The sequence below is a fragment of the Daldinia decipiens genome (assembly GCF_022478715.1).
Source record: "Daldinia decipiens strain CBS 113046 unplaced genomic scaffold F4813scaffold_19, whole genome shotgun sequence".
NCBI lineage: Eukaryota > Fungi > Ascomycota > Sordariomycetes > Xylariales > Hypoxylaceae > Daldinia > Daldinia decipiens.
The window spans coordinates 68,120-92,552 of record NW_026054562.1 but is presented as its reverse complement, the minus strand read 5'-3'; the positions used below and the strand labels follow the sequence as shown (position 1 = coordinate 92,552).

The 24,433-nt window shown below is 46.1% G+C and overlaps 10 protein-coding genes across 10 annotated transcripts; 4 read left to right on the top strand and 6 right to left on the bottom strand.

Annotated features, from left to right (window-relative positions):
- Window positions 1–776: 776 nt before the first annotated feature.
- Window positions 777–2,017, bottom strand: F4813DRAFT_88799 (L-xylulose reductase). Its single transcript, XM_049249003.1, has 2 exons — window position 2,017; window positions 777–1,928 (listed from the first exon to the last, which is right to left on the bottom strand). The coding sequence occupies exon 2, from the start codon at window positions 1,703–1,705 to the stop codon at window positions 905–907; it is 801 nt and encodes a 266-aa protein (XP_049098989.1). The 5' UTR covers window positions 1,706–1,928; window position 2,017; the 3' UTR covers window positions 777–904.
- A 588-nt stretch (window positions 2,018–2,605) lies between these two features.
- On the bottom strand, window positions 2,606–4,377 carry F4813DRAFT_88792 (uncharacterized protein). Its single transcript, XM_049249002.1, has 4 exons — window positions 4,000–4,377; window positions 3,546–3,947; window positions 3,335–3,497; window positions 2,606–3,281 (listed from the first exon to the last, which is right to left on the bottom strand). Exons 1-4 carry the CDS (start codon window positions 4,289–4,291, stop codon window positions 2,642–2,644), a joined length of 1,497 nt encoding a protein of 498 aa, XP_049098988.1. The 5' UTR covers window positions 4,292–4,377; the 3' UTR covers window positions 2,606–2,641.
- A 95-nt stretch (window positions 4,378–4,472) lies between these two features.
- On the top strand, window positions 4,473–6,612 carry F4813DRAFT_88770 (uncharacterized protein). Its single transcript, XM_049249001.1, has 3 exons — window positions 4,473–4,960; window positions 5,012–5,418; window positions 5,467–6,612. The coding sequence occupies exons 1-3, from the start codon at window positions 4,547–4,549 to the stop codon at window positions 6,266–6,268; spliced, it is 1,623 nt and encodes a 540-aa protein (XP_049098987.1). The 5' UTR covers window positions 4,473–4,546; the 3' UTR covers window positions 6,269–6,612.
- Window positions 6,613–6,910: 298 nt separating this feature from the next.
- Window positions 6,911–7,760, top strand: F4813DRAFT_88767 (uncharacterized protein). Its single transcript, XM_049249000.1, has 2 exons — window positions 6,911–7,217; window positions 7,307–7,760. The coding sequence occupies exons 1-2, from the start codon at window positions 7,058–7,060 to the stop codon at window positions 7,669–7,671; spliced, it is 525 nt and encodes a 174-aa protein (XP_049098986.1). The 5' UTR covers window positions 6,911–7,057; the 3' UTR covers window positions 7,672–7,760.
- A 2,743-nt stretch (window positions 7,761–10,503) lies between these two features.
- Window positions 10,504–14,610, bottom strand: F4813DRAFT_361328 (SAICAR synthase-like protein). Its single transcript, XM_049243515.1, has 3 exons — window positions 13,067–14,610; window positions 12,044–13,016; window positions 10,504–11,977 (listed from the first exon to the last, which is right to left on the bottom strand). Exons 1-3 carry the CDS (start codon window positions 14,242–14,244, stop codon window positions 11,231–11,233), a joined length of 2,898 nt encoding a protein of 965 aa, XP_049098985.1. The 5' UTR covers window positions 14,245–14,610; the 3' UTR covers window positions 10,504–11,230.
- Window positions 14,611–15,900: 1,290 nt separating this feature from the next.
- F4813DRAFT_88732 (cytochrome oxidase c subunit VIb-domain-containing protein) lies at window positions 15,901–17,392 on the bottom strand. The gene is made up of 2 exons (XM_049248999.1): window positions 16,755–17,392; window positions 15,901–16,667 (listed from the first exon to the last, which is right to left on the bottom strand). The coding sequence occupies exons 1-2, from the start codon at window positions 16,992–16,994 to the stop codon at window positions 16,554–16,556; spliced, it is 354 nt and encodes a 117-aa protein (XP_049098984.1). The 5' UTR covers window positions 16,995–17,392; the 3' UTR covers window positions 15,901–16,553.
- Window positions 17,355–18,721, top strand: F4813DRAFT_88656 (integral membrane protein S linking to the trans Golgi network-domain-containing protein). Its single transcript, XM_049248998.1, has 3 exons — window positions 17,355–17,412; window positions 17,490–18,039; window positions 18,099–18,721. Exons 2-3 carry the CDS (start codon window positions 17,792–17,794, stop codon window positions 18,490–18,492), a joined length of 642 nt encoding a protein of 213 aa, XP_049098983.1. The 5' UTR covers window positions 17,355–17,412; window positions 17,490–17,791; the 3' UTR covers window positions 18,493–18,721.
- Window positions 18,722–19,130: 409 nt separating this feature from the next.
- Window positions 19,131–21,340, top strand: F4813DRAFT_361314 (Adenylosuccinate synthetase). Its single transcript, XM_049243514.1, has 6 exons — window positions 19,131–19,361; window positions 19,434–19,444; window positions 19,526–19,600; window positions 19,668–19,698; window positions 19,750–20,164; window positions 20,208–21,340. The coding sequence occupies exons 1-6, from the start codon at window positions 19,327–19,329 to the stop codon at window positions 20,913–20,915; spliced, it is 1,275 nt and encodes a 424-aa protein (XP_049098982.1). The 5' UTR covers window positions 19,131–19,326; the 3' UTR covers window positions 20,916–21,340.
- On the bottom strand, window positions 21,301–23,591 carry F4813DRAFT_88580 (uncharacterized protein). Its single transcript, XM_049248997.1, has 2 exons — window positions 23,164–23,591; window positions 21,301–23,110 (listed from the first exon to the last, which is right to left on the bottom strand). Exons 1-2 carry the CDS (start codon window positions 23,377–23,379, stop codon window positions 21,845–21,847), a joined length of 1,482 nt encoding a protein of 493 aa, XP_049098981.1. The 5' UTR covers window positions 23,380–23,591; the 3' UTR covers window positions 21,301–21,844.
- On the bottom strand, window positions 23,446–24,173 carry F4813DRAFT_389983 (uncharacterized protein; the record flags this gene model as incomplete). The annotated part of the gene is made up of 2 exons (XM_049246943.1): window positions 23,446–23,821; window positions 23,875–24,173. 2 exons carry the CDS (start codon window positions 24,171–24,173, stop codon window positions 23,446–23,448), a joined length of 675 nt encoding a protein of 224 aa, XP_049098980.1.
- Between the last annotated feature and the right edge of the window lie 260 nt (window positions 24,174–24,433).

The window sequence follows — 24,433 nt, the reverse complement described above, 5'->3', positions numbered from 1 at the left end:
AGCCCAAGCATGCAGGATATTGAAAGACATTTTAACTCTAACTAGCTTCTATATAAATCAGAGGGAACTTCAGTTCCCTATATATATTCCTACCCTGTATCTAGCCGGTCGGTAGTAAGGTTTAATGTAAATTCATACTACGTCACTTAACTTTCCCTAACCCCTATATCGTGACAAGAGGAGTCTACCTATCTAAAATATGGTTCATAGTAAAATTGAAGATATAAAACCATCAAAATTTCTAACTACCCAAGTTTAGAAAGGGAAATCATAGACGCTCCCATAATGTCAAAAAAGAAAAAGGAAAAATGAAGATATATCACGAAGAAGATCTAGAAGGTATGGAACTTACGAAGTTGTTCGGCGGGAAATTTCAAACCCAAATGACGCAAGCTTGATGTTACCACCTTCTGAAAGTATCCTTTGTCCCAGGTGGCTTTTCTAGAATCTTAGCAGCATCAGCCTAACCGGTCTCAACCTACTAGCAGACCTAACTGTTGCATCTTAAAAAGTATAAATTTCCTATGCTTATGTTTTCTTGGATCTCCTTTATTAATTATGAATGAGCTACGCTCTCTTACATTGACTGTTACATACTATAAAGTAGATGTTTCTACCGGTAATTGCATTGGGATCGGCGTTTGTTGATGTTTCATTTTTAATAATGACGTCCTTCATTTGCACTCATGCCTACGTGAGACGGTAGAGATATTCCCAAGGCTGTGTAAAGGAATAGATATAATTACATACCTAGGTGTACATATATAGATAAACATAAGAACCCTACAAAATTAATACCTATTATTTTCTATAGAAGGTACTAAATGATATGATTGATCGACTCCAGACGCCATGTCTATGCTCAAGGTATCAATCTATCTAGAAACATGATACTCTCCCACATTTATCGGCAAGTGTATCCACCATCGATAACAATATCAGCGCCGGTCGTGTACGTGCTAGCGTCGCTAATCAAGTACACATAGGCCGCCTTCAACTCTTTCGCCAGGCCAGGACGGCCCATGGGAACCATGGAGTACCACAATTCCTGTGTCTTCTTCTCAATGAAGTCCGACAGGCCGGTATCGATGTATCCGGGCGAGATGGAGTTGACCCGAGCGAAGTCGCGCCATTCGTTAGCCAGGGATCGGGCCATGTGGATGCAGCCGGCCTTGGCGACGTTGTAGGAGGTCTGCTCCTGCGGGAAGTTGGCGATGTGGCCGGACATAGAGGCGGTGATGATGAAGGAGCCGTGGCCCTGCTTCTTGAAGTGAGGACCGACGGCCTTGGCGCAGTATGCTGTTCCGTTCAGGTCGACCTGAATGACCTTGTCCCAATCCTCTCTCGAGGCATCAATGACGCCGCCATCAGCGGTAGCACCGGCATTGGCGATAAAGCCGTCGATATGGCCGAAGTCCTTCACAACGTCGCGGACGAGCTGCTCGCAGTTGGCGAATTCAGCTATGTCGCATTGGTAAGCCTTGACTTTGACTCCATAGGCCTTGGTTAACTCCTCCACGTTCTTGTCAGCTCCCTCCTTGCGCGAGGAGTACGTGATAGCAAGTTCAGCTCCCATCTCAGCGCAGCCACGAGCGGCTTCAATGCCCATTCCTCGAGGGCCGGAGGCACCAGTGATAACGATGACCTTGCCCTTGAGGCTAAAGAGGTCGATTAAGCTGTCCGACTTGGGGATTGGCTGAGGCATGTTTACGGTGGAATATGTTAGATGTTTAAAGGGGGTGCTAGTATAGCGGAATAATGTGTATGAGGAGAAGAGACCGAGAAGCTCTAAATAGTGGAATGAAGTTAGAGGAGTAGAAGCACTACCAAGATTATCTGGACTCTTATATATTCTCGAGTAACAACATGTCTGGTAGGAGTAAGGTGGGTATAAGTGGGTATAAGTGGATATGGTATACTAAAGTCAAGTCCGTCAGAAATGTTAGATGATGTCATAATATCATTCATGCCCAGATATGACAAATTTAAGCCACTTAGATTGAAGGAGGCGGGTATACTTTTCCCGGGTTCATACTCAGCGTAATGCATATGTTGATCTCATTAGACAGGGGATAATGTGGCGTGAGTAAGTAAAAAAGCATCAAAATTGGGCCTTGTGTCTCCCGAGTTTTACGGCGACTGCCGCGGTCGGGAGCTCGAAGGACCCGGATGACCTTTCCTGTGCAATTTGGTGTGTAAGCCTCGACTGCCGAGTTACTAATGGTCTTTCCTTTCCCGGTAGATGCGGCTTCTGATTGTGACATCGAAGCTTCAGACTTACATAAAGCATGTAACTTCCAAAGTTTGCCTAGGTCCTAGGTACATGCATCGGCCAACTTCGGCACGATCACCGTTGTCACCCCACAGGGGAGCAGCGCAGGGGCCGATTATCTCCCCCACGTCCCCGGATATACTTAACCCCAAATTGCCGCACCGGTGCCGGTTCAAAAATACCTGCACGCTAATTATGGCAACTCCGAAGTTCGACGTCCTCCGATCAGCGAGGGGGGTTTGTCATCATACCAGTATGAATTATTGTTCCCCTAGTTATAATTGCACTTCATATTGAGATGGTTCTCAGCTTGAGCATGCCTGGCGCTCATCCCCTATATCCCTATATCCCTATATCCCTACATCCGCCTCAACCTCTCCTAGTCGTGCTCCGGTTATCTGCTCGTGAAATGCCAACTACAGGAGCTGTCTGCTTATCTGGCCTGGCTGAGCTTTCACTCGTTGTGGTTCCAGTAAGCGCAGTTGAAGAAGTGGCAGCAGTTGGAGTAGTATGAATAGTCGAACTCTCGCCCGTTTCGTGTCTTGTAGTAACGCGAAAAGCCGACCTACGTGGGTGTGACACGACAGAGGCCGCAAGTCGTTCCTGGTGGGTAGCAATGTGTTTCATAAACTGTATCCTTGCCACCAGCAGTTTTCCATCTGTTATAACTACAGACTTGTCCTCTGTGTGTGCCTTAGATCTGAGTGATTTAGCCCATTCAAAACAGAAGGGACAATCGCGGGCTTCAAAGTAAGTTGGCACTACTCGCCCTGTGTCGACGAGTGCTTTAATCTGCTCAGTCTGGAATGCACCATGGACAGAACTAATATGGGATTCGGCAATGGCCCTGCTGCCAATATACTCGCCACATAATACGCAAGTATATCTGGACCGATGAAATAGTAACTCATGATCAACCCATGCATCACGGCTACTAAACATCTTACCCATGCATTCTGATTCTGCCGCAGTGCATACATATGCCCTAAGGTCGCTAAGCGCATGGAACCTATGGCATATTAGATTCGGCTTATGAAAAGAACTAAACCACTTGTAACTTACACCCAATCCCCCTCGCTCTGAAAAGACTGGCTGATAGCGCATATGGGACACTCAAACGGCATTCCATCTAAAGCCAGTACCTTCAAACTTGGTAATCCAAGACTTGCCGCAGATTCTACATCCATAGGTGTATCTGTTGACGATGTTTCGGCTCTTTCTTGTACTGCATTGGGTTTTAGCCGCGTTCATTCAACAGGAAATCTGGCTTTACCTGGTGTGTTTTTTCTATACACTTCTGATTGTGCTTTACGATCATGCCAGTATACTATTTGTCGCCTCCTTCTTGCATTGGCAGTCCCTAATCGTTCAGCTAACCATCTTGTCTTTTCTAGACTTAGCAACTTATATTGTTGTTGGACACATGTCGTTTCATTTGATGCCTCTACGACATCCCATTCCTGGAAGCCCAGTAGGGACTGACTCTTGTGAATCTCCTCTTGGACTAGATCGCTCATTCTGAATAGCGATCTGACGCATAGAGATACAACTTCAATCATAGTCTGAGTCTCTTCATAAGCTGAATGATGATCAAGCGCCGGTTTCAGCTCGCCTTGCAGATTCCCCGCAGTCATATCAGTTTGGTCAAGCCGATTAACAGGTAGTTTATCTCTCCCTAAGGGGTCTGTGAGATATTGCTGGTGAGGGTAGGTGTACATATATCATACATTCATTAATAGCGTTAAGAATGTCGTCCAGGAAGTCATACATCTGGTCTCGGGCTTCTGGAATAATAGAGAGAAGACGTTCAAGCGAAAACTGGTCCGTTGGCGGATAAAGAACACCTAGATTTCCAGCCCACAGTAAGTATCGGTCCAAGATATCATCAACAGCATTCGGTTGTGTAAGTAGCCGATCGCTCTGGGTCTCATTTTCGACTTCATCTTTCAAAATTTCTAGTCTTTGCTTCACATCGCAGCACCGTTCAAAGATACTTGCGCGGTGCGTAGGGAGTGCCATTTTTTGCTAAGACCTATCAACACGAGAATTTGTAGAAAGATGTATTAGCATCATCAAATTTCCTGGCGTGAGTTTCTTGGATATCTGACCGCCATTGTAGAATTAAAGAAACATGATTGGGCCATGTATTTACTTTTAAATTACTCCGAGGGAGCACAAACACAATCTGCATCCGAAACCCCTCATCTTTCGGTACGCTGGGATCTCCTCCCTTTATCTTCTTCAAGCATCTAACCTAGAGAAAATTATTCCCTAATGTCTACCTTCGAAGTCGTTGGACTTGTTTTGGGTGCTTTCTCGGGGGCAATTGAAGCCTGCAGGTTGTTACGAGAGGCCTACAGGCGTATCCAGATTGCCCGCAGAATTCGCATTGAATATACAGATTGTGAACAAACCCTGAAATGCCAGAAGGCAGCATTCCTAGGACGTCTCAGACGACTATTGCTACCCCTACCTAGAGATGATATACAAATAAATGACCTATTATCGGATCCTGGAGGGAGTATTTGGAAAGACAGGACAGTTGCAGACCACATCGAAAGTCGCTTGGGTAAGGAAAAATATGAGCTAGTTATGCACCATATTCAAAAGTTCCACTATGTTATAGAAATACTCAGGGAGATACTAAGATTAGACTCGGCATCATTACATGATTATCTCATAAACCGCGTATGTTATGGGAAATTTTCGTAAAGGCTTGCTGCTGATAACTTTTATTAGAACTCTTCGGCTCCGTATTTATCTAGAGAGTGGATCGATGCACAGATATATACGGTTAGCTTTTGCAATGGAGGAACTTCCCGAGCAGAACTATTTGAGGAGCTTGAACAGCTCAATACTCGGTTAGGGGAACTGTTAAGCGAAATAGACGTTGAGACAGAGTATGAGCGACTACTAACTAATAACCCGGACATATGCGGGTTTTGGGTAAATGCAGATACGCTCTTCAAGACCATCACGTTGGTATGGGATGAGTGCTGCAAAAAGGAGCATCTAGCCAGGTTATTACTGCAGCACAGAACTAGCCAGGATACCGATTTCAGTATGTTTTTCATTAAGCAGTCACCTTCATCTTGGCTATCGCAAGAAGCTCGAATCACGCACAATAGACGTAAAATACAACAACAGTATGTTATCGCCATGTGCTCAATTTATACGAACTAATATGGTGACAGGCATGATACAGCACCTGTAGTTAATAGATCATCGAATGTCTCGTTCAGTCGTGACAACCTAATTTCCTGTATCTGTACTTCGCTCAGGCACGAGAACAGCGAGTATTGTGGTTATCTTGCAAGCAAAAACGGCCCGTACTACATGTATAAGGAATCACAGCGTCAAGGACAAGATCTCAAAAATATGACCATAGACGATATCCTTCGCAGAGGAGCGGGACCAACGCCCAGTCGGCGACAACGATACGTCCTTTCTCTTGTATTAGCATCTTCCTTTGTCCAGCTACATGAGACGCCGTGGCTTCCAGCGTCCTGGAAAAAATCAGATATCGTTTTCATCGCTGATGAGAACTCCGGTGTGGGTTTCCTAGATCAACCTTGTCTGGAACGCGAGCTCGTGGCCACCGCTCCGGCTAAGGGTAAGGAATACCATCAAATGTCTTCGCTGGCCGCAACTGGTAATGGGAAAGTTGAAAAGGCATACCGGTCTTTGGAGCTTCTAGGCATAGTCCTTTTAGAGCTATGCTTTGGCCAACTTCTTGAAGAACAGAAATTTCGTCAGGCATATGAAACCCCTGGACTCACTGAAATACAGAAGTATGCATTTGATGCTGCTGCCGCCCGGCAGTGGAGCAGTCAAGTGAAGGACGAGGCAGGGCCTGATTTTAATGAGGCAGTCAGATGGTGTCTCGATGGGTGCCGCATTACCCCGCCGGAGGATTTGAGACGAGAAATGTTACGACGGGTCATCTGGCCTCTTGAAAGATGCCACAAGTATCTTTTCGAGAGACAGCAAGTGTGAGGGAAAACATAGCCTTCTACATGGCTACTAATACATGTACAGGAGAAATCAGAAATCTACCTTGGTTCATATAAAAAGCCTGACTACCTAGGTACCTAACTTAAGGCATACAGAACACTAGGTCATCTTGGGCCAGTACGGGATTTCATTAAACTCTTGTGTAATTTAATACATTTATTCAGAGGTTTCGCCCTATCTATCAAGGATATATATCTCACTAACTCCGGAACACAAAGTGGAAAAAGGCTCTTTGCAACATAAGAGTATCATACGGGGGTTCTAACAGTGCCATCTGATCTTCAAGGTTATATATTCTACTTAGTATGTGAATAATAATAAACCAGGATGGTTCGTGTAATGATATTTGAGTCAATATGGAGAAGCTAGATAATGTGAGCGACTGTAGTAACATGTGCTAATAATACATGCACATAAAAACAACCATTCTTACTTTATTCCTTAATGCATACATTCATTTGTGCACATTCGGTGGTATCGAAATCCCGTCCCGCACTACAATGTACACCCCGTTTGAATGTTGTTGTCCTAGGACCAACATAACACAGCCCTGTTTCTTTACACCCTCTTCATTGCCAACTCAGCCTCTACTGAGTACAAACACTTTTCATACTTTAAAGGTATATTAATACTCCCTATTATCCCCTTAATCAAGTTGCTCTTACACTTAAATGAGCCGTGAATGAGGATGTTTGCTGAGTCTCATATTGACGACTTCTAGGATCTTCCCCATATAATTATAGCTTCTCAGCAAGGCAACAACAGGTCAAGATGGATTCTAATTACGAAATGCCTTCTACCTATTTCATTCATTCCCTCTCTGACGAATCCCAACCAAAAACAAATGAGGAAGCATATACCTGGTTTCCTACGATGGACTTTGGCGGCGTATGGCCCTTGGATCATTGTGACTTGGTTGCTTTCAACGCCTGTATGTACTACTTTACATTTTTATTTGCTAGTTCTTTAGGTTATTTAGGTAGCCTAGGCTAAGAGCCTTACGCTGATCTAATTTTACAGTGCTTCTCTCTGAAGGAACCTGGCAGACGACTCCGAGGCTTACCATAGCGACCAATTTATACCGCATCTTCGCCACATGTGAACTCTTATATCCCAAGTTCAAAGAGGGTCCACTCAAGAAGAGTGAAGTGCGAGACTTCTTCTCCCTTGTCTATGCTCATCTAAGCGACCACTGCCTCGCCCATGACCACTTGGAGGAAGACGGTCCCCGACGCGTAGCCAACCTTGTGGAGTACTTTATTCATGCGTCTAGAAACTACAATCCTAGAAAATACATGATCGACTTAGATATGGTTCCGCTTAACGAGATAATACGCCGGTTTACTTTGATGTCGAGTTTTCCTGAGCGCACATGGTTCTATTAATAGACTTGTACATTGTAAGGGTTAATTGGGTAAGGATTGGAAGACTTGCAGAATAGTTAGATTTCAGTTACGGCAGACCGAGTCGAGAAATTTATGAATTTAAATGCTTCCCAAAGGAACAGCTTCGCATACTCATAAATATTCTTTGGTCCCACAAGGAATCCTTCAAGTGACAAACTAGTATCATGATTCTATCGAAGACTCCTTTAACCAATATTCTTCCCGGGGGGTGAACCAAATGATGGTAAATTTCAGTGACCATAAACCGATTGCATAGTTGAGCCTTAGTAATAACAACTATTGTAGGAATGACTTGCTAGAAATTGGATAAGAGAGAGGGTTGTCACGAAACCGAAGACGGTGAAGTCACATGGACTAAGAATAGTGTTTGCCATATCATCAAACGATTTCAAGTATCGAAATATACTCACTGAAATGAAAGGAAACGACGACGACGATGTAAAATTTAAGCCATACAGAGAGAAGACATATACAGAAAGGGAACAAGGGGTCTGTTAAATCACGTGATACCTTTCGGCGCCCCTGATGGGCTTCCACATTTGCAACTTTACGTTGGTCTATCTATTTTAATATGGCAGCGTCAATATATGATGCCTGATATAACTTCCATCTATATCCAGTTTCATATTTACAGGTAACACCGTGGCTCTGCAACTATAATTTCCTTATTTTCACTGCAACCTCACTTCTCCTTTACATTTCGTGATTTCATTCTACTCATCCAAGAATCCTCTATATAGCTAATACATCTCTTACCGACCACTTATACGGAATTTACAAAGGTCCGAGAGCCAAAGAGAAGAGAGCATATTTCGCATTACTTTTTTCCATCCCCCCTTTTTTCATAATACTTATAATACCTTAGGTGCCTAAATACAAAATGTAATATAGATGGGATATGCAAATAGGTCCAATCAAACAAGAGATACCGATTTAATTTTCATTTTAGAGCTGCCGTTTCAGCTTACGCCTTTGTGTTTTATTTCCCTTAAACCTACATTTAAAACGTGCTATGGCATCTGGCATCTCCGGCCTTTGACTTCGTCATCGTGGGCGGAGGCCTGGCAGGCCTTGTAATAGGTGCCCGTCTTTCGGAGGACCCGGATACTTCTGTCTTGATAGTTGAGTCCGGCCGAGATCTTAGAGACGACCCTAGGGTTAATATTCCCGCCATGTGGCCGTCACTAATAAACGACCCCAACGCTTCTTGGCAATTCAAGACAGTTCCTCAAGTATATGCACAACACCAATACTAACTGAGTTCGTCAACACAGACTTGCTGATATCATGCCCACTAGGAAGGCCTAGGAGGCCGCAAGATCAGGTTTGCACAGGGCTATCTTCTCGGAGGTTCCAGCGCCTTAAATGGACTTTCATTCAGCGCCACCTCTAAGGTTAACATCGATTCGTGGAAAGCCCTCGGAAATCCAGGCTGGAACTGGGGAAACTTTTCGAAAGCGACGGCAAAATCGTATCCTTCTACCAAGCAGAGATGTTACTCGGGTAATGCGTACCTCAACGCAGCGATAGACCGGCCAAGCTTCACTTTATGGACACAGACATCGGTGAGCAGAATACTGTTTAATAACCTCGAGACCGATGGCACGCCCGATAATACAGTTGCAACTGGCATCGAGTATACCACCAACAATGGTGAAATAAACATTGTACAAGCTCGCAAAGAGGTGATACTCACAGCCGGAGCAATCAACTCGCCCAGGATCCTTGAGCTCTCAGGGGTCGGTAACAAGGCCCGTCTCGACGCATTAGGCATCCACACCGTCATACACAACCCGTTCGTTGGCGAGAATCTCCAGAACCACCCTATGGTTGGCTTGAGTTTCGAAGTCCGAGGGGGCGAAAAGGGATTCGAGACGATGGAAAAGCTCTCGCGAGGAGATCCCGATACCGTCGCCGCAGCTATGGATAATTATATGTAAATCGAGGCAAACCGGACCATTCTCCAGCAGCGGTGCTAATCATGCGGCACAGCTCCCATTTCCTGGGATTGCAAGCGAGGATGGCAGACGGAGACTCCGAAGTATTCTTCAGGTTGCAACAACCCCTTACGTCGATGGCGAGAAGACAACGGAGGTATTCGCAGAGGCACATGAATCATTCGTACATTCAGTCCTTAAATCCCCCACAGAAGCTTCCGCCAGCTATCTCTCGGCCGCCGTCTTCACCACATTCAACAGCGACGGATCACGAGCATCTGCACTTCAACTCGACGGCGACGAGCAATACTTCACCATCGTGATTCTCCTCGCCCACCCTTTATCCCGCGGCTCCGTCCACATCACACTTACATCCACACCTACATCTACATCTACATCCACCCAGTCCCACAACCTCTCAATCGACCCCAAATACCTCACCCACCCGCTCGACATCGAAGTCCTAGCAAACCACCTCCAATACGCAGCCGAGGCCATAGCAGCCACGGATCCATTAGCCAGGCACTTGAAACCCGGCGGGAAACGTAATCCGACCGCACCGCAGACGGCAAGTTTCGCGAACCTGGAGAAACGCCAGAAAGTATGCGCGTGAGATGGCTGTAGGCGCCATGCACTTCACAGGCACCTGTTCCATGACGCCCCAAAACATGGGCGGTGTAGTCGATCCCCAACTGCGGCTTTACGGTTGTCGAAACCTAAGAGTCTGCGACGCCAGCGTCATACCCATCACCCCGCGGACAAGCCCACAGGCTACGGTTTACGGGGTCGCGGAGATGGCGGCTGAGATAGTTAAGTCTGGCGTGTGAGCAAATGGATGGTGATAATAGGATTTGGGTAACGGGATTATAAGGGCTTTGGACAACTGGAATATCTGGTATTGATGGATCGAACTCCAGGTAAAAATTATATTACAATAAACAGATCACAACCCCCAATAGATGGAGCAACTCCCTTTCATTTCTATAAACCTTCTAAAGAAATACTAAGCATTCACCGACGGCGGACGAACGCGTCAGAGCCGTCGAGGTCTATGGTATTATACATATTGAATCCCAACACGCGGGAGAAAAAACACCCGACGACAAAAAATAAGTAATAGGCGAATTGAAACAGCAGGCTCGTCAGATTCATGCAGTTTATGCAATGGTGGTATCATGTCTTTCTGTACAAACACAATGATATGCTCAGAAGCAAACAAAGGAAATAGGGGGGAAGGATCGCTCTCCCGTGCTCAAAAAAGGAAGTCCACCAGATGTAGAAAGGCTAATCAGTTGACGTTTTTTTCGCCTGAAACAGTGATAATAGCATGAAAAGACCGGCCCTAGTTTCTTAGTCTATAGACCATCACTTCAGCAAGGCTGACGATGGTTGCTCGGCTTGTTCGTATTCCTCTTCTGCTTCGAGCCCTCATTTTCGATATCGACCCAAAGTTGGATTTCTCATTAGGTCTCTCGTCCTTCCAATATTACTTTGCTTCTGGTCTTCGATATTCATGTTTCCAGTAAATTTGGTTAGCAATCCTCTGGCGCCCAACACCAAAACGCCAACACACACCCAACATTCTTCGACATCCCAGATTTTTACCTGGGAACTGGCGGTAAGGTTTTCCCAAGGCTTTCGCGACTGATCTTGCTCCTTAGAAACCTAAATCCACCACTTACGCCGCCCCTCTTTCGCTCGTCCTCGTATCCGGGTTCAGGCTCCAAGTAACTAGTCTTCGGCGGTGTTGGTGGGCCCCTACCTCCAATACCATGAGGACCCAAAGTAGTAAATCCATCTTGCCTCTCCGTTATCGATGGCGTGTAGGGTCGGGATTCACTAGCGCTATCGCCCCGACTCCGCTCCCCAACCGAGCCTGCTTCCGCCGTCTCCTCAACAACAGGTAGAACAGCATGCGAGCTGGATCTCGCTCCTGATGATACAGCAGTTGTAATTTTACGTTCCGGGACTTGTTCCTCTTTAGCAACATCCTTTTCATTCTTTGTAGCGCTTTTCAGGGCCTTTTCTATGGTAGGATTTGGCTCGGGCGAATTCGGGCTTCTCATACCTGGCGGTGCTGGAGGTAAATATGACGGTGCAGGCGGTGCGCTACTGGATCCAGGTACCTGTAAGGCTTCTTGTTTGGTGCGCTCCATTTCAGCTGCAGCAAGCGCTGCGGCAGCTTCGCGATCATGCGCATCCCTTGCGGCCTCTTCTGGAGACATTGTGATACCAGACATAAACTTGATGAACCGCTCGCCATACTCCTCGGGCGGGAGAGCAGAGATTTGGGTACGATCACTGGATAGGCCTTTCCAAAAGTGCTCTATCTTCTTGATAACTCCGTACTGTAGAGAAGTTAGTTATGAATTACAAGAGCGTGGTAATAAATATGGATGAGCATTGCAACTCACATGGGTCAAGCAGTCGATGACTCCAAGGTAGTAAACTTCTTCGCCCGCAGTGTTGTCTTCGTGTGTTGCCCGTAAACCACCATCATCGCTGTAGAACATTCCACCTCGAGTATGCCCCTCAGCTAGCTCGTCTGGCATTCTACTGCTGGTTTGGCCTACGGGTACGGGCCGCTCAGCCTTAATCATTTGCCGTAGCTCTCTCGCTTTGCGTGCGTTTTCCAGCTTCGATGGCGTTCTCATGAGGACCGAGCTAGGATCAAATCCTTCATCCGAAGGGCTATCCCCACCAGGATTAAATACCTGTAGAGTTTTATCTCTAAGGTTTTCCTCATTTCCCTTTCGCAAATCGTGGATGCCTATTAAAAGCGAATAATCCATTATCTTCAGCTTTTGCAGGAGCCGGACGTCACGCTCCAACTGTTGCAAGAACAGCTGCTTCTTCTGTATTCCTAGCTCGAGGTGCCGTTTCCGTCGAAGCCAGTTCAGGTCCTTCAATGTGGCGCGTGGATTTTTCTCGAGCTCTTCCTCTCGATAATCTCGTCCTACAGTCGAACCCTTGAGGTCAAACGTAGTGTGAATGTCGCGGTGAGGAGGGAAGAGATTGTTCATGACAACAAAGTGAATCTTTTTCCCATATGGCATCTTGACGCGGTGCAAGCCATAGAACTGAGATAAGAGGGTGTTCGGGTTCTCTGTAACATGCTCATAGTAATCTTTCAACACCTTCCGTAGAAATTTATGCTCTCCATGGTGGATAGTCTTGATGATATACTTGTAGTCTCTTGAGAAATAAAAGAAACTGCCACTCTTTCCCGGAGAACCGAGTTCGGATAGTATATATTTACCTGTCAGCGACATCAGATAATCGGCGGGGTCCAACCTAAAGAGCGCACGAAGATGTCGGAAAACCCAGGGCGCATAATCCTTAAACTTAAAGTCGTATTTTGCCGAGGGAACCAACTCGTTACCCGCACTGCTCTAGTTAGTATAAGGAACACAAGCTTAACTTTGGCGGAAACATACATGTCGAACGTCGATTTCTGCTTAGTTTCAAAGTCGGCATCGGTCAAGGGGCGGTCGAGTTTGGCGTTTGTACGCGAGACAGACACTCGAATACCAGTTAACATATTGTATGCTGTTGTCCAATTTGCGTGGTTCTCGTCGACCTTGGTTCCAACCAGAACTCTGTCATCGTCCTCTTCTTGCTTCTTTTTCTTTGCCCGTTTCTGTCGGTATGCTTCAGCCCACCTCAACGCGTCGTCATCTGGTAGTATTTCGTCGCGAGGCAGATCGGAGTGCAGGGAGCGCGTATTCCGTCTTCCCAAATTAAGAGACCCTCGACGCTGCGATGACCCAGCAGCAGTAGGAGAAAATCTGCCAGTAGCATATACCGTATCGCTACTATCCCTCGAACCTCGGCTTGGTTGAGGCCTAGGTACCTCCAACGTGTGTCGATGTTTTAGACCAGTCGCAGGCGGTTGCAGTGCCGAAGTCGATGCGGAGGCACCAATCGGCGGATAATGCGGAGGTGAAGAAAATCTCTGAGGCGACGGAGAAGTGCGTTGAGCTTGATCGAGATTAGAAAACGAAGGGTTAGGTAGCAAATAATTCGAAGCCGAATTCTCCAGTGATGTAGAACCAGTATTGTTGCCGTAGACACCGTCCGTGCTTTGAAATTCACCGTTGTTTGACGACCTCCGTGGCAGTTCGGTGGGATATTGTGAAGAAGTGCGAGATTCCACCGAAGACCGCTTTACTTGGGATTCGGACATATTTTTACGCTGGTTTTCAGAGGCCGGCGACATGCCATTAGTAGTAGGTTGGCGCTCTGACGAGCTCCTTCCAGACAAAGGTCCTTTCATGTTTGAATAATACTTGGAGTCTTGGCCAGCCGAAGCCACACCGTTCATGTCTCTACCTGATCTGCCATTGGGCAGAGGTGTCATGCTGGAAGGGGGTAGCCCATCCGCGTTCATTCGTACCTGCGGGCCAGAGCTGTATGACGAATGAGAAGATGAATTGTCGTCGAAGCTCTCATTCGTGTCAATTGCCGTAGACAACGGTCTCGGATGAAAAGCTTCCTTAGGATCAGTCAACTTGTGGAAATCGGGTTCGTGATTGTTTCTGAGATGGACGACGCCGGAGCTTTGATAATAAATGGGCGAGTTTTCGTCGTTTACGAACGTAGGCATATTTCGCATCCGCAGATTGGGTGTCGTTCGAGTGGGATTCCGAACCGATGCACCTGAAACCCTCACCCACGACCTGATGTCTTAAGACGATGGACGATGGATATGCTGGTCGGGCGAGGGATACGAGGGATACGCGGAAGACGATATAAGGAAGAATCAAAACAGATATTATTTGGCGGGATTCCTCTGGGTTGATGTCGTCGTCGCCGTAATTGGTATTGGTGACACCTGAGGATAGGGGGTGGATTGAAGATGCGAGTGCAAGTGCAAGTGCAAGATTGTGTTGTCGTGTAAACCGACAAAGTTGGCAGCTGAATGGGTGGATACGGAGGTTGGGCACCATGCGATCCTATAATTGGCTAGATTAACGTGGATAACTGCTAGTGGGTACGTCCTTAATTGCATCTTAATTGCATCGACTCAGCCACAACCAAGCAACCAAGTTAACGGAGAGAACATTAATACCTTAATAAGGCCTAGCGTCGATTATAAATATAAGTCGTTGGAATACGGTATTGTACCCAAATACGTACGTAGTATCTATGCTACACTATAGAACTGAAACCTTTATTAAAATAGATAAGTCTTATTTCTTAATGCAAATGCAATTCGACCTGTCAGATAATATTTACATTTATTTTAAATATTAATATGCAGGCTACAAGTATTTTAAAACATCCCTTCCAAATCATACCTGATAGGGTTAGCTTGCTCTCAGGTATTCACAAGCATGCTACGCTCTTTCTGTATTATTGCATTAAGCATGCAGACGTACAAAGAAGAAGAAGAAGAAGAAGAAGAAGAAGAAGAAAAAAAAGGCCCGGAAGACGCGATGTGGATATGCAGTAATTGGGATCCATAGCTATCCCGCATAATTGGGCTAGTGGACCCTGAGCCAAAAAGGAGGATAGATGGACGATAATCACAGCGATTCTTATCCATTTCGGTATACGGCATTATGTCATATTCAACGGAACTGACGCTCGTTTCTATGATTTTCTCTTCCTCTAATTTATTTCTCTATCTGCCTGCCTGCCCATATGAGGTAACGAATATCATCAAGTCGTCAATCTCTTTTTTTTTTCTTCTTGTCTTGTATTACCTCTAGTTTATAAATGCGTCTCAGCGTCAGTTCTTAAAGTCTCAATCTCCTTTTCATGCAATCTCAAAAACCCGAGAATACCAAGGATTTAACTTGCCGACCTGCCGACCGGACCCTGTTCACACAGTACTGTACATACCTAACCTAGTAACCTAGGAATATTGAGACAATCAAGTTTAATGCGACTCTAGCCACGATTCCTAAGAATTTTAATCAAATATTCAGCTCGACTAGGTATAACCCGGCACGCTCGCCGGCACGCTCGGGTTCCCTACTTCTCGCCAATCTCTTTGCCGACTCTCCGAGACAAGTCACCAACTTCTCCAACGATCTTCAACTGTGATATGATGTGTCGTCAAAGAGAATATTAAAGCTGATGAATATACCGAGACTTACATATCAACCGTATTTAAGACATATGCTTCTGATGTTAGGGGAGTTATTCATAATATTTACACGATAGGATCTTCTGTGCGTGTAAGCCACCGTCTGTACTGCTGACACTTTAAAAAGAAGATACATACCTACCTATCCTTTTTTTTCTTCTTCGGGTTGAGCGGCAAAACTCTACTCAATCTTACCACGGAACCGACCTATCAAAACAGCGTCGCTATTGTTATATAGTTTTCTTGTAGATCATGTCGGTCATGCATAAACATAGTATTACATAGTACGGTATGGAGACTCCGTTGTCATTGCCCCGAACCCCATATCGAGTAACGTTGGATGCCTCCTCAACGTAGCCCGCAATTGGGGAACCCAAGGTCACAATCAAAAGGCTCACTAAAGCTCCGAACAAGTAGCCCACAGCGAATAAGTTGATACACGTCTCAACAGCGCATGTATGTCACAGCTTAGATCATCGCATTCTAGAGAGATTAACACATGCATAACTCCACGATTGGCTTAAGCGTTTGCCATAGCCGGGACTACGCAAATTTCAGACCAAGGCTTTGTAGAGATTACGGATTAGAGATTGCGAAATCTTACAAACTCATCGGCGGCCTCATGTACCGGCAAAGCACGAGTTAACTGCCGCAAACCTGGCCCTCGACTATTATGTATAATAGGTGTACCTAACCCAGCAGAAGGGAGAATATCAATATTATACCTAACCTTTTCCCAAGCCATAACTCCTCTTAATGCCTTTGGATTATGTACAAGATAATACAAGTTATATCCAATATCTATCAGATAAGGGATAAGTGCCATCGCCTTATGTCCTCGTAGATCCTTCGACTGCCATCCTATTCGCGCCCTCTCGTTGTAATTTCTCCAGCGTCTTCTTCTTTTGGTGCTCAGCAACTCGATATCGCTTGAAGTAAGTTACCTACAAATACGCAACGAGAGTATTAGTAGGTTAGCCATGACCTAACTTATACATCGCAATGCTCTATTAAGAGGTAGGAACACACACCCAGGCGCTGGCGCAGTTCTGTTCGAACCCCTTATTCTCCTGCCCACATTGCTTCTCGGCAATTTTCTTGCCGTCGCCGTTTAGCGAGTCGATAACATCGTGCTTGTCTAGACATTTGTAGAATTTGTCGCGCGCATCCCAGCATAGCTGCCGCTCCGTTCTATCTGGCGCGCGCGCACCGGTGCGTACCTCCTCTTTGCGCTTCTCGTCGGCAGAAGTGAAGAAACCGAAGACGCCCATGGTAGTAGTTATTTAATGCCGAGGAATAGAGAGTTTGGTAGTTTGATATGGGGTTAAGAGGTTTGTTTGTTAACACGGATTAGCCAGTCGTATTTGCCGAATGACGTCGTCTTTTTGGCATTTTTGGATTTGTGAAAATAAAGTTCTGCGGGACGAGCTCGACTTATCGATTTATCGACTTATCGACTTATCGACGCTATCAACGGCTATCATATTGAAGCTATTAAGCTGAATGCCGATAGGTGAAGCCTTCTAATTATGTAATACATTCAAGTACCCACTCAGTGCATAGCGGCTCAGAATTAAAGTTAGATGAGGACCTCAGCCCCTGCATCACCCTTTTCCCCATCATTATGTTAGGTACCTAGGTTAGGTACCTTTCTATGTACGGCCCGCCGATTGATTGATTTATGAATAGGTAATCGCCAGACGAGGCGCATGACTAGCCTACCGCCTACCTCACCTAACCTTCGTCAAATTAATAATAGCCAAAAGCCCAGATGATTTAAGATTTTCGACAATACCATCCTCTCTACGACTCAACACTTCGCGCCTTGCTTCCCACCTAGCAACATTACATTACGTACGTGCCTAATACAACAGATCGAACCATCGAAACCCGCATCTAGAAATGGTAGCCTCATAGCGCGACGTCGAAGCGAATAATATCCAACTTCCTTTCCATCCACTCATTCAACTACTTTTTTCACTACTATCACTATCAGACGAACTTTACGCGCCGAGTCCCGAATCCCGATTCCTCTCCTTCCGATTTTCCTTTATTCCAGGCCTCGAAAATGGCTAGACGGAGGAGACCTCCGCGGGCTGGCGCCGTCAACGAACTACCCCCTCTACGGATCCTCGGCCAGATCGCGGCGCTGCAGAGCATATACTATGCCGCCGCGCTTGTCCTAATGCTCTTCACATCTCTAGTCGCCGGTACTCGGTTTAGCTTGGACCTAGTTTTCGGCTGGGCGGACCTGCGTGGCGACACGACGCAGGGGTGGTTGATGGGATTTATCTGGCTATGCTGCGCGGGCGCTGCGTTGGTGCCCCTCGTCCCCCCGGATCTAGGCGGAATGATACTGATATATGATAATATAGCGTAGTAGCTATGATAGCTTTCGTCGGCCGGTCGAAACTCGTAGTCGATTTTGCGCTTACCCTCCACTTCATCCACCTCGTCATCGTGACCTTTTATACGGGCCTGTTGCCGCGAAACGTTGCCTGGTGGGCTACAGCAATAGTTTCGAGTGCCATAACCGTCGTGGGAGGTACTTATGGCTGCCAGTGGAGGGAATTGCGGCCCATCAGTTTTGGAGGCAACGCGAAGAATAATAATGCGGAGGGCGGCGTCGCGGCTACAGCGCAGAACGGGGCTGCAGGAAATCAAGGCGATGAAGAGATGGGCTTCTCTAGGGGCCGTGGAAGGGGTAGAGGGAGAGATGGAGTTGGAGAGTACGAAATGGTTGGCATGAGTGGCGATGGGAGTCGATAATGTTTTTACCCTCTTGTGGGAGATATCGGTCCATAATCAGTAGGACTTGTATGAATACTGCATGCACGGCGTTGGGTTTCTTCGAAGAGTAAATAAAAGCCTCAAGGCTTGGAACTACTTATGTTCCGTGCCATGGTATTATGTCTAATTGCGTTGGATATTATAGACGAAGACATGAAGTATATACAGTATATACACAGGGGCTTATAAGTACGGTATCTTTGAATACTTGACTTTAGCCGTCTCAACTTACAAGACCAAGCCCGGGTTCGCTCGTGATACTATCAGTGGCCAGTTCGAGGATCTGAAATTAACTAGAAGCAGAACCGAACCTATAGAAACCTAGAAATAAGACGGGTGCTTAAATGTCAACCCAGAGCAACGGGTCCGTAAGTCTATGAAGTATCCACTTGTCTCCGGTCTATTCTCCGTTCACTCGGATTTGAAGAGACATGTTTTCAAGTAGCCCAGCAAAAATAAACGAAACGAAAAAACTTTCCTCTTAGCTCAAGTCCAATAAATGCCGCTGTCAAAATAAGCTGTTTTCTACGAGTCGAGAATTTCGTTACCGTAAAAGCATTCAATAGGTTCCGGGTCATAAACGGAAAGGTGACCGGAGCCCGCCTATAACCGACGGCGTTGTATATTTGGGTTATTTGTATCGTTTAGTTGAAGTCCTAGTTTTATCCCACTGTCCCTCCATTAAAAATCAATTTCTATTGCTATCTATTATAAAAACATAAATACTCGAGATGCAAAGTCCATTTCGTCTGCCTATTATCGTTTGTCTTCGTTCACACGCTATATTTACATAGTTAAAGAAAATTTCCCGCCATGGCTACAATCGTGTTAGGTGTTCAATGGGGAGAGTAAGAATTCCGCGTTCTGACTTTTAATTATTTGTTTATATCCTTTCTTACTGACCTGTCTTATACGTCTAGTGAAGGAAAGGGTAGGTCTGCTATTAGTTATTGATTTAATATCCACAAGAAATTACCTAACAAGATGACCTTCGTCATACGTCTCTCTTAAGGCAAACTTTGCGATATCCTCAGCTCTGATATTCAGATTTGCGCTAGAGCCACCGGCGGGCGAAACTGTGGTCACAGTAAGATGCCCCTATTCGTCTTTTCAGATATAAACGGGTATACTAATCCGTATATGGCCTCTTATAGCTGTTGTGGCTGCAGGTGTATCATACGACTTGTAAGTGTCACATTTCGCTCTACCTGCTTAACACCACTGACTTTTTTAAAGCCACATGCTACCACCGGGACTCATTCATCCGTCAACTATAAATATAATTGGGCCCGGTGTTGTTCTTCACGTGCCTACTTTCTTCGCCGAGCTTGCTAGCATCGAAGCGAAAGGAGTTGTAAATGCTCAACAGAGACTAAAGGTATCAACGCGTTGCGCACTAAACCTTGATCTTCATGCAGCCGTGGATCGTCTTTGTGAAGAGCATCTTGGCAAGAAGAACATAGGCACCACAGATAAAGGCATAGGCCCTGCTTACAGCTCCAAGGCCGAGAGAAGCACCGTACTTCTCGCCGATCTTCTTGACGACGATGAATTCGGAGACCGAATCAGGACAATGGAACGAGATTATAAACTGAGATTCGGCGGGGACTTGGCCGGATACGACGTCGAGGCGGAAATCAAAGAGCTCGAGGTAAAGATACTGCCCCTTCAACTGTACTCTTCTAACCCCCTAGAACTTCCGTGAAAAACTCCGCCCCTTTCCCGTGGACGATGTCGAGTTTCTCGAGGAGGCCCAAGAAAAAGGACAAAAGTTCCTCGTCGAAGGCGCGCAATCAGCCCTGCTAGACAACACGTACGGAACCTGGCCCTATGTAACATCGACAACCACTACTTTCGGTGGTGTAATGGCCGGACTGAATCTCAACTACCGAAAGGTAGATTCCGTTATCGGCGTCCTGAAGGCGTACTGCACGCGAGTCGGATCCGGTCCATTCCCGACGGAAGATTTCGGCGACGTCGGCATCAAGCTCCAGGAAATAGGACACGAGTTCGGTGTTACTACGGGACGCAGGCGTCGTTGCGGCTGGCTGGATCTAGTCTCGGCAAAGTACTCCAATAGCGTTAATCACTACGACTCTTTGAATCTCACCAAACTCGACGTCCTCGACACCTTTGAAGAGATCCAGGTAGCAGTAGCCTACAAGCATCCCGATACCGGTGAGCTGATCAAAGGTTTCCCCGCCAGCGCGAAGCTCCTATCTAGAGTCAAGGTTGTGTATAAGACCATGAAAGGCTGGAATACCACGACAACCTGCACCAAGAAGTTTGAAGACCTGCCCAAGGAGGCCCAGAACTATGTCACATTCATCGAAGACTTCCTCGGCGTCAAGATCAAGTGGATTGGATGCGGACCCAAGCGAGAAGACATCCTAACTCGTTGATTGTGCAGTAATTCTATTTTCTTACATAAATCTCTTTCTGTTCCCTACACGCGTAACCCGATATACTGTGGTTGATAGAGAGTTAGGAGGAAGTATCAGGCATCCCCTAACAAAACCAGCTGTTTCTTTATCTAACTTAAAGGTTTATAAAAAAATATTTTTCTTGCAGATTGGCTAAGCAGCTAAACTCGTGCCAGATCATAGCATAGATCTAAGCCTGTTGACGAAATGGTAAATGTACGAAAATTGGGGTAGTGGAACAGCCTCTATAGTTGGTGAGGAGACCGTTTGACTTGGTCGGAGCAACTTGAGATTAGCAATCTTAGAGAGAATTCTTACTTATTTAGATAAAAGAGAAGATGTCTCCGTGTTTCTAGTTTTTTGTCCCCTTCTTTACCCTAAATGTATGTGTGAGCAATAAAGCCTATGAACGATATCGACTAGGTAGAATCAAATCCCTGAGCAAACGACTAACTTAGAGACTTAGTTCCATATAAGATAGTGTAAGATCCGACATTCTATGAAAACTTTCATTAGAACGGCTATTCACTTAGGTACCTAGGTAGGTACACAAAGTTCAACATAACATATTATTCTACCCTATTTAAGGTGATATAGTGTCTAGGTCTATGTATCCGCAACCGCAAAGTCAAGCCCTACCATCAATCTAAACCAGCCTCTAATTATTGCCCTTCTCTCCATCCCCGCAAGTTTCTTACCTTATCCTAGCACTATTCCGTATCCTATAAGCTACTTTCTCCAGTAGATGCCGCATCTTCGTTTGTCTTCAGTTTGTGTACAGTCTCATCCGTGTTCTATCTCGCTAGCGTCAGCGGTCGCGGAAGACTATCTTGGCTGCTCCGCCTAGTTTCAAGGCAATCAACAGGACAAAATGGATCCGAATTTCCAGGTTCGCCTTGAGACTCCGACTAGGTATCTGGGTGGCAGGAATCGGGTTCCGCTACTTTATCTAGCTGACCTGTCTCCAACGTATAGTCAATTACCGCCCCTACAACCGAGATATCTCCTTCTATATTGGCGATAGAGGTTGAGTCGATATTATATGTTTCTCTTGACGTTATTGGTATTGTTAGGTTGGAGGCTGTAGTCGGCATTGGAAAAGTATATCCAAGCCCAAGGGGCATATTTGATAGTAATGGTTTGCCACCAGTCTTAGACACTTCACCAATTGATGAGACGCGAGCCGGAATCACGTCTTCTACATCTGAAACCAAAGAACTCGAGAGTCGCTGCAAGGTACTGAGTTTATTCCCCGAGGCAGCTGTGGGAAGGACAGGCTCAAGAGGTTCGAACCTGGGGAAATATTCTTGCGCATATTTTGAAGTATCATCAATGCGTGAATCAGTCTCTTCTTGACCGCTGTGGCTGGTGAATAACGGCTTAGGATAGAGACTTTCCTCTGTTCCCTTACTAGGAACACTTGAACATTCTAGTAGAGTTTCAATATGAGTAACTGAAATTGGAAGACCTTCGTTGTATTCTTCGGTAGACTCCGCCGGTGACACAATATTATCTGGTGTTGTAACTTCCGATAAACGACTGTGCTGTGCCCTTCGTCGCTTTCCGCGCCGCTGTGACGATTTAGACACTGGGCTTATAACGCCAGATTGTGGACCCGACGACAAGGGCGTATTGAATGGAATAGTTGGAGGCATATCAAGAGCTGTAGGGTTTGATGCAGATATCTCATTGGGACTCGCGGCACCACTATAGAACAGTGTATGTGAAGTAGGAGAATTCCCCGATACGCCAGTTGATGAGCCAGACGTTCTAGAGACTAAGTCAAGACTCGTCCTCGACGAGAGCCGGTCGAGTTCCGCCGTGGCAATCATCACACTAGCTATAGCCAATGGGTCGATGTAACGCCCAATATCTTGAGAAATGCGTTTGGTGTTAGTAGCATTAGACTCGGGAGTATTAAACAATGGACTTTCCTCGCCAGATGGCGGCCAGGTACCCACGGGGTCTCGAGCCAAGAGCCGGCGTTCTTTACTATGCCGTGGAGCAGGAAACTCAGATCGAATAGAAAATGTTGAAGAGCCTGAGCGCCTAATCCTCTGTCCAAGAGACCGGAATTGATTTGTGACAATATTACGGACACGTAAATGACGCCGATATCGACTTTTGTCAACATTGGGACGGAAGTTATTAACCCGCGCTTGGGAGTCTTGACCCTAGATTGATAACTAGTCAGCAGGTAGAGTTGACGATAGATAGGGATGTATACCTCTAGCCTTGATGGCGGTGCCTGAAAATCATCCAATTGTCGACAAAACTCAGGGCATGAGTTATGAGCATGTCTTTGAATAACGTAGAGCTGAGCATTAGGCCGTGAAAGGTATAAACATGGCTTCTCACCAGAAACATCCTTGCTACCACTGCTACCACTGCTGCTGTCCTCATTGTGGTTATTGTCAACCGGAGAAGGATCGACCTGACGCATACGATGAGGAAACCCGGAGTTTGACACTTCTGATACATCATGTTTCCGACGGGGTTTTCTTTTTCCCTAGCTTTTCTCCCAGTCTATAGATCCAGATGTATTAGACTCGAGCTTCTGAGAGCCGCCGGATAGATGTGCACTTCGACTAGACTCTTTTAGATCATTAAGCCCACCCCTGAGTAGTTTTGAAAGCTTATCGCCTTCAGAACTAAGTGGACCATCAAGGCCAGTCCCGGACTGCGCGATCGATCGGGTTTGCTTGGGAGGCTGTAGTACGATGCTTGGACACGTGAAGCTTGGACCTACGTCGACTTTACCCCCCGAGTCCGGCGCATCTGGAGAAGAAACCGGGGTAGTTTGCCCGGTCAAGCTGGTCTCTTCATTTGGACAGTTGGAATAAGAAACACCCGACAGCCAATTTGAAATTAATTCATCGTCCGCGCTATGTTCCCATTGGTTATTAAGGTCCTCAGAGCCGACCGAGTTCGGGCTGACTGGCGTAAGGGGCCGATCTTTACAAGCTTCGGGGGCCCGACGCGCCTGGCAAGAGGAAGATGCCCCGGTGATGTTTGGGCATAAATGGAGTGTATGCGGTCTAGGAGAGAATAGCCAATGCCCATCTTCGAATTCTCGATTGTTCTCATCCCATCGTTGTTCGGCGGGGGCCGATTTGCAGCTATGAGAGTGACATCTATGAGAGTGACATCTATGAGGATGACATTGGCCGCTATGGGAATGTCCTGTCGAGTTGGGGGACAATAGATGTTGCTCTGCGGTGAGCAGTGAATACCCATAATCTATAGCTTGCATAACGAGGGTATCATGACTCTTCAGGAGTTTGCTTCACGAAATAGGAGCTGATATACTTGGAGAGAGACGATAGGCGATGGCGAATACGGAACCAAAAGGCTTTAAAAATGTATCGCCACTTGGTAAAAACGAAGGGCATGATTCTAGGTGTCGGTTTAGGTATAGGGTCGTTAAGTTGATAAGGAAATATGAGAGAAGGATTAGGAATGATTTCGTATAAGTGAAAATGTAGATGACATGATGA

Bases quoted from the DNA above. Each gene is read 5' to 3' on its own strand.
- F4813DRAFT_361314 (XM_049243514.1), top strand. From the start codon at position 19,327: ATGGCTACAATCGTGTTAGGTGTTCAATGGGGAGA. The intron at 19,699-19,749 runs GTAAGTGTCACA...ACTTTTTTAAAG, and splicing joins GCAGGTGTATCATACGACTT to CCACATGCTACCACCGGGAC. The intron at 20,165-20,207 runs GTAAAGATACTG...CTAACCCCCTAG, and splicing joins CGGAAATCAAAGAGCTCGAG to AACTTCCGTGAAAAACTCCG.
- F4813DRAFT_88580 (XM_049248997.1), bottom strand. From the start codon at position 23,379: ATGCGTCAGGTCGATCCTTCTCCGGTTGACAATAACCACAATGAGGAC. The intron at 23,111-23,163 runs GTATACATCCCT...TTATCAATCTAG, and splicing joins CACCGCCATCAAGGCTAGAG to GGTCAAGACTCCCAAGCGCG.
- F4813DRAFT_88732 (XM_049248999.1), bottom strand. From the start codon at position 16,994: ATGGGCGTCTTCGGTTTCTTCACTTCTGCCGACGAGAAGCGCAAAGAG. The intron at 16,668-16,754 runs GTGTGTGTTCCT...GCGTATTTGTAG, and splicing joins AGAACTGCGCCAGCGCCTGG to GTAACTTACTTCAAGCGATA.
- F4813DRAFT_88770 (XM_049249001.1), top strand. From the start codon at position 4,547: ATGTCTACCTTCGAAGTCGTTGGACTTGTTTTGGGTGCTTTCTCGGGG. The intron at 4,961-5,011 runs GTATGTTATGGG...AACTTTTATTAG, and splicing joins ATGATTATCTCATAAACCGC to AACTCTTCGGCTCCGTATTT. The intron at 5,419-5,466 runs GTATGTTATCGC...ATATGGTGACAG, and splicing joins AGACGTAAAATACAACAACA to GCATGATACAGCACCTGTAG.
- F4813DRAFT_88799 (XM_049249003.1), bottom strand. From the start codon at position 1,705: ATGCCTCAGCCAATCCCCAAGTCGGACAGCTTAATCGACCTCTTTAGC.
- F4813DRAFT_88767 (XM_049249000.1), top strand. From the start codon at position 7,058: ATGGATTCTAATTACGAAATGCCTTCTACCTATTTCATTCATTCCCTC. The intron at 7,218-7,306 runs GTATGTACTACT...CTAATTTTACAG, and splicing joins CTTGGTTGCTTTCAACGCCT to TGCTTCTCTCTGAAGGAACC.
- F4813DRAFT_88656 (XM_049248998.1), top strand. From the start codon at position 17,792: ATGGCTAGACGGAGGAGACCTCCGCGGGCTGGCGCCGTCAACGAACTA. The intron at 18,040-18,098 runs GTTGGTGCCCCT...ATGATAATATAG, and splicing joins CTATGCTGCGCGGGCGCTGC to CGTAGTAGCTATGATAGCTT.
- F4813DRAFT_88792 (XM_049249002.1), bottom strand. From the start codon at position 4,291: ATGGCACTCCCTACGCACCGCGCAAGTATCTTTGAACGGTGCTGCGAT. The intron at 3,498-3,545 runs GTAAAGCCAGAT...AACCCAATGCAG, and splicing joins GTATAGAAAAAACACACCAG to TACAAGAAAGAGCCGAAACA. The intron at 3,282-3,334 runs GTAAGTTACAAG...AATATGCCATAG, and splicing joins CAGAGCGAGGGGGATTGGGT to GTTCCATGCGCTTAGCGACC.
- F4813DRAFT_361328 (XM_049243515.1), bottom strand. From the start codon at position 14,244: ATGCGAAATATGCCTACGTTCGTAAACGACGAAAACTCGCCCATTTAT. The intron at 13,017-13,066 runs GTATGTTTCCGC...TAACTAGAGCAG, and splicing joins CAGAAATCGACGTTCGACAT to TGCGGGTAACGAGTTGGTTC. The intron at 11,978-12,043 runs GTGAGTTGCAAT...ACTTCTCTACAG, and splicing joins TCATCGACTGCTTGACCCAT to TACGGAGTTATCAAGAAGAT.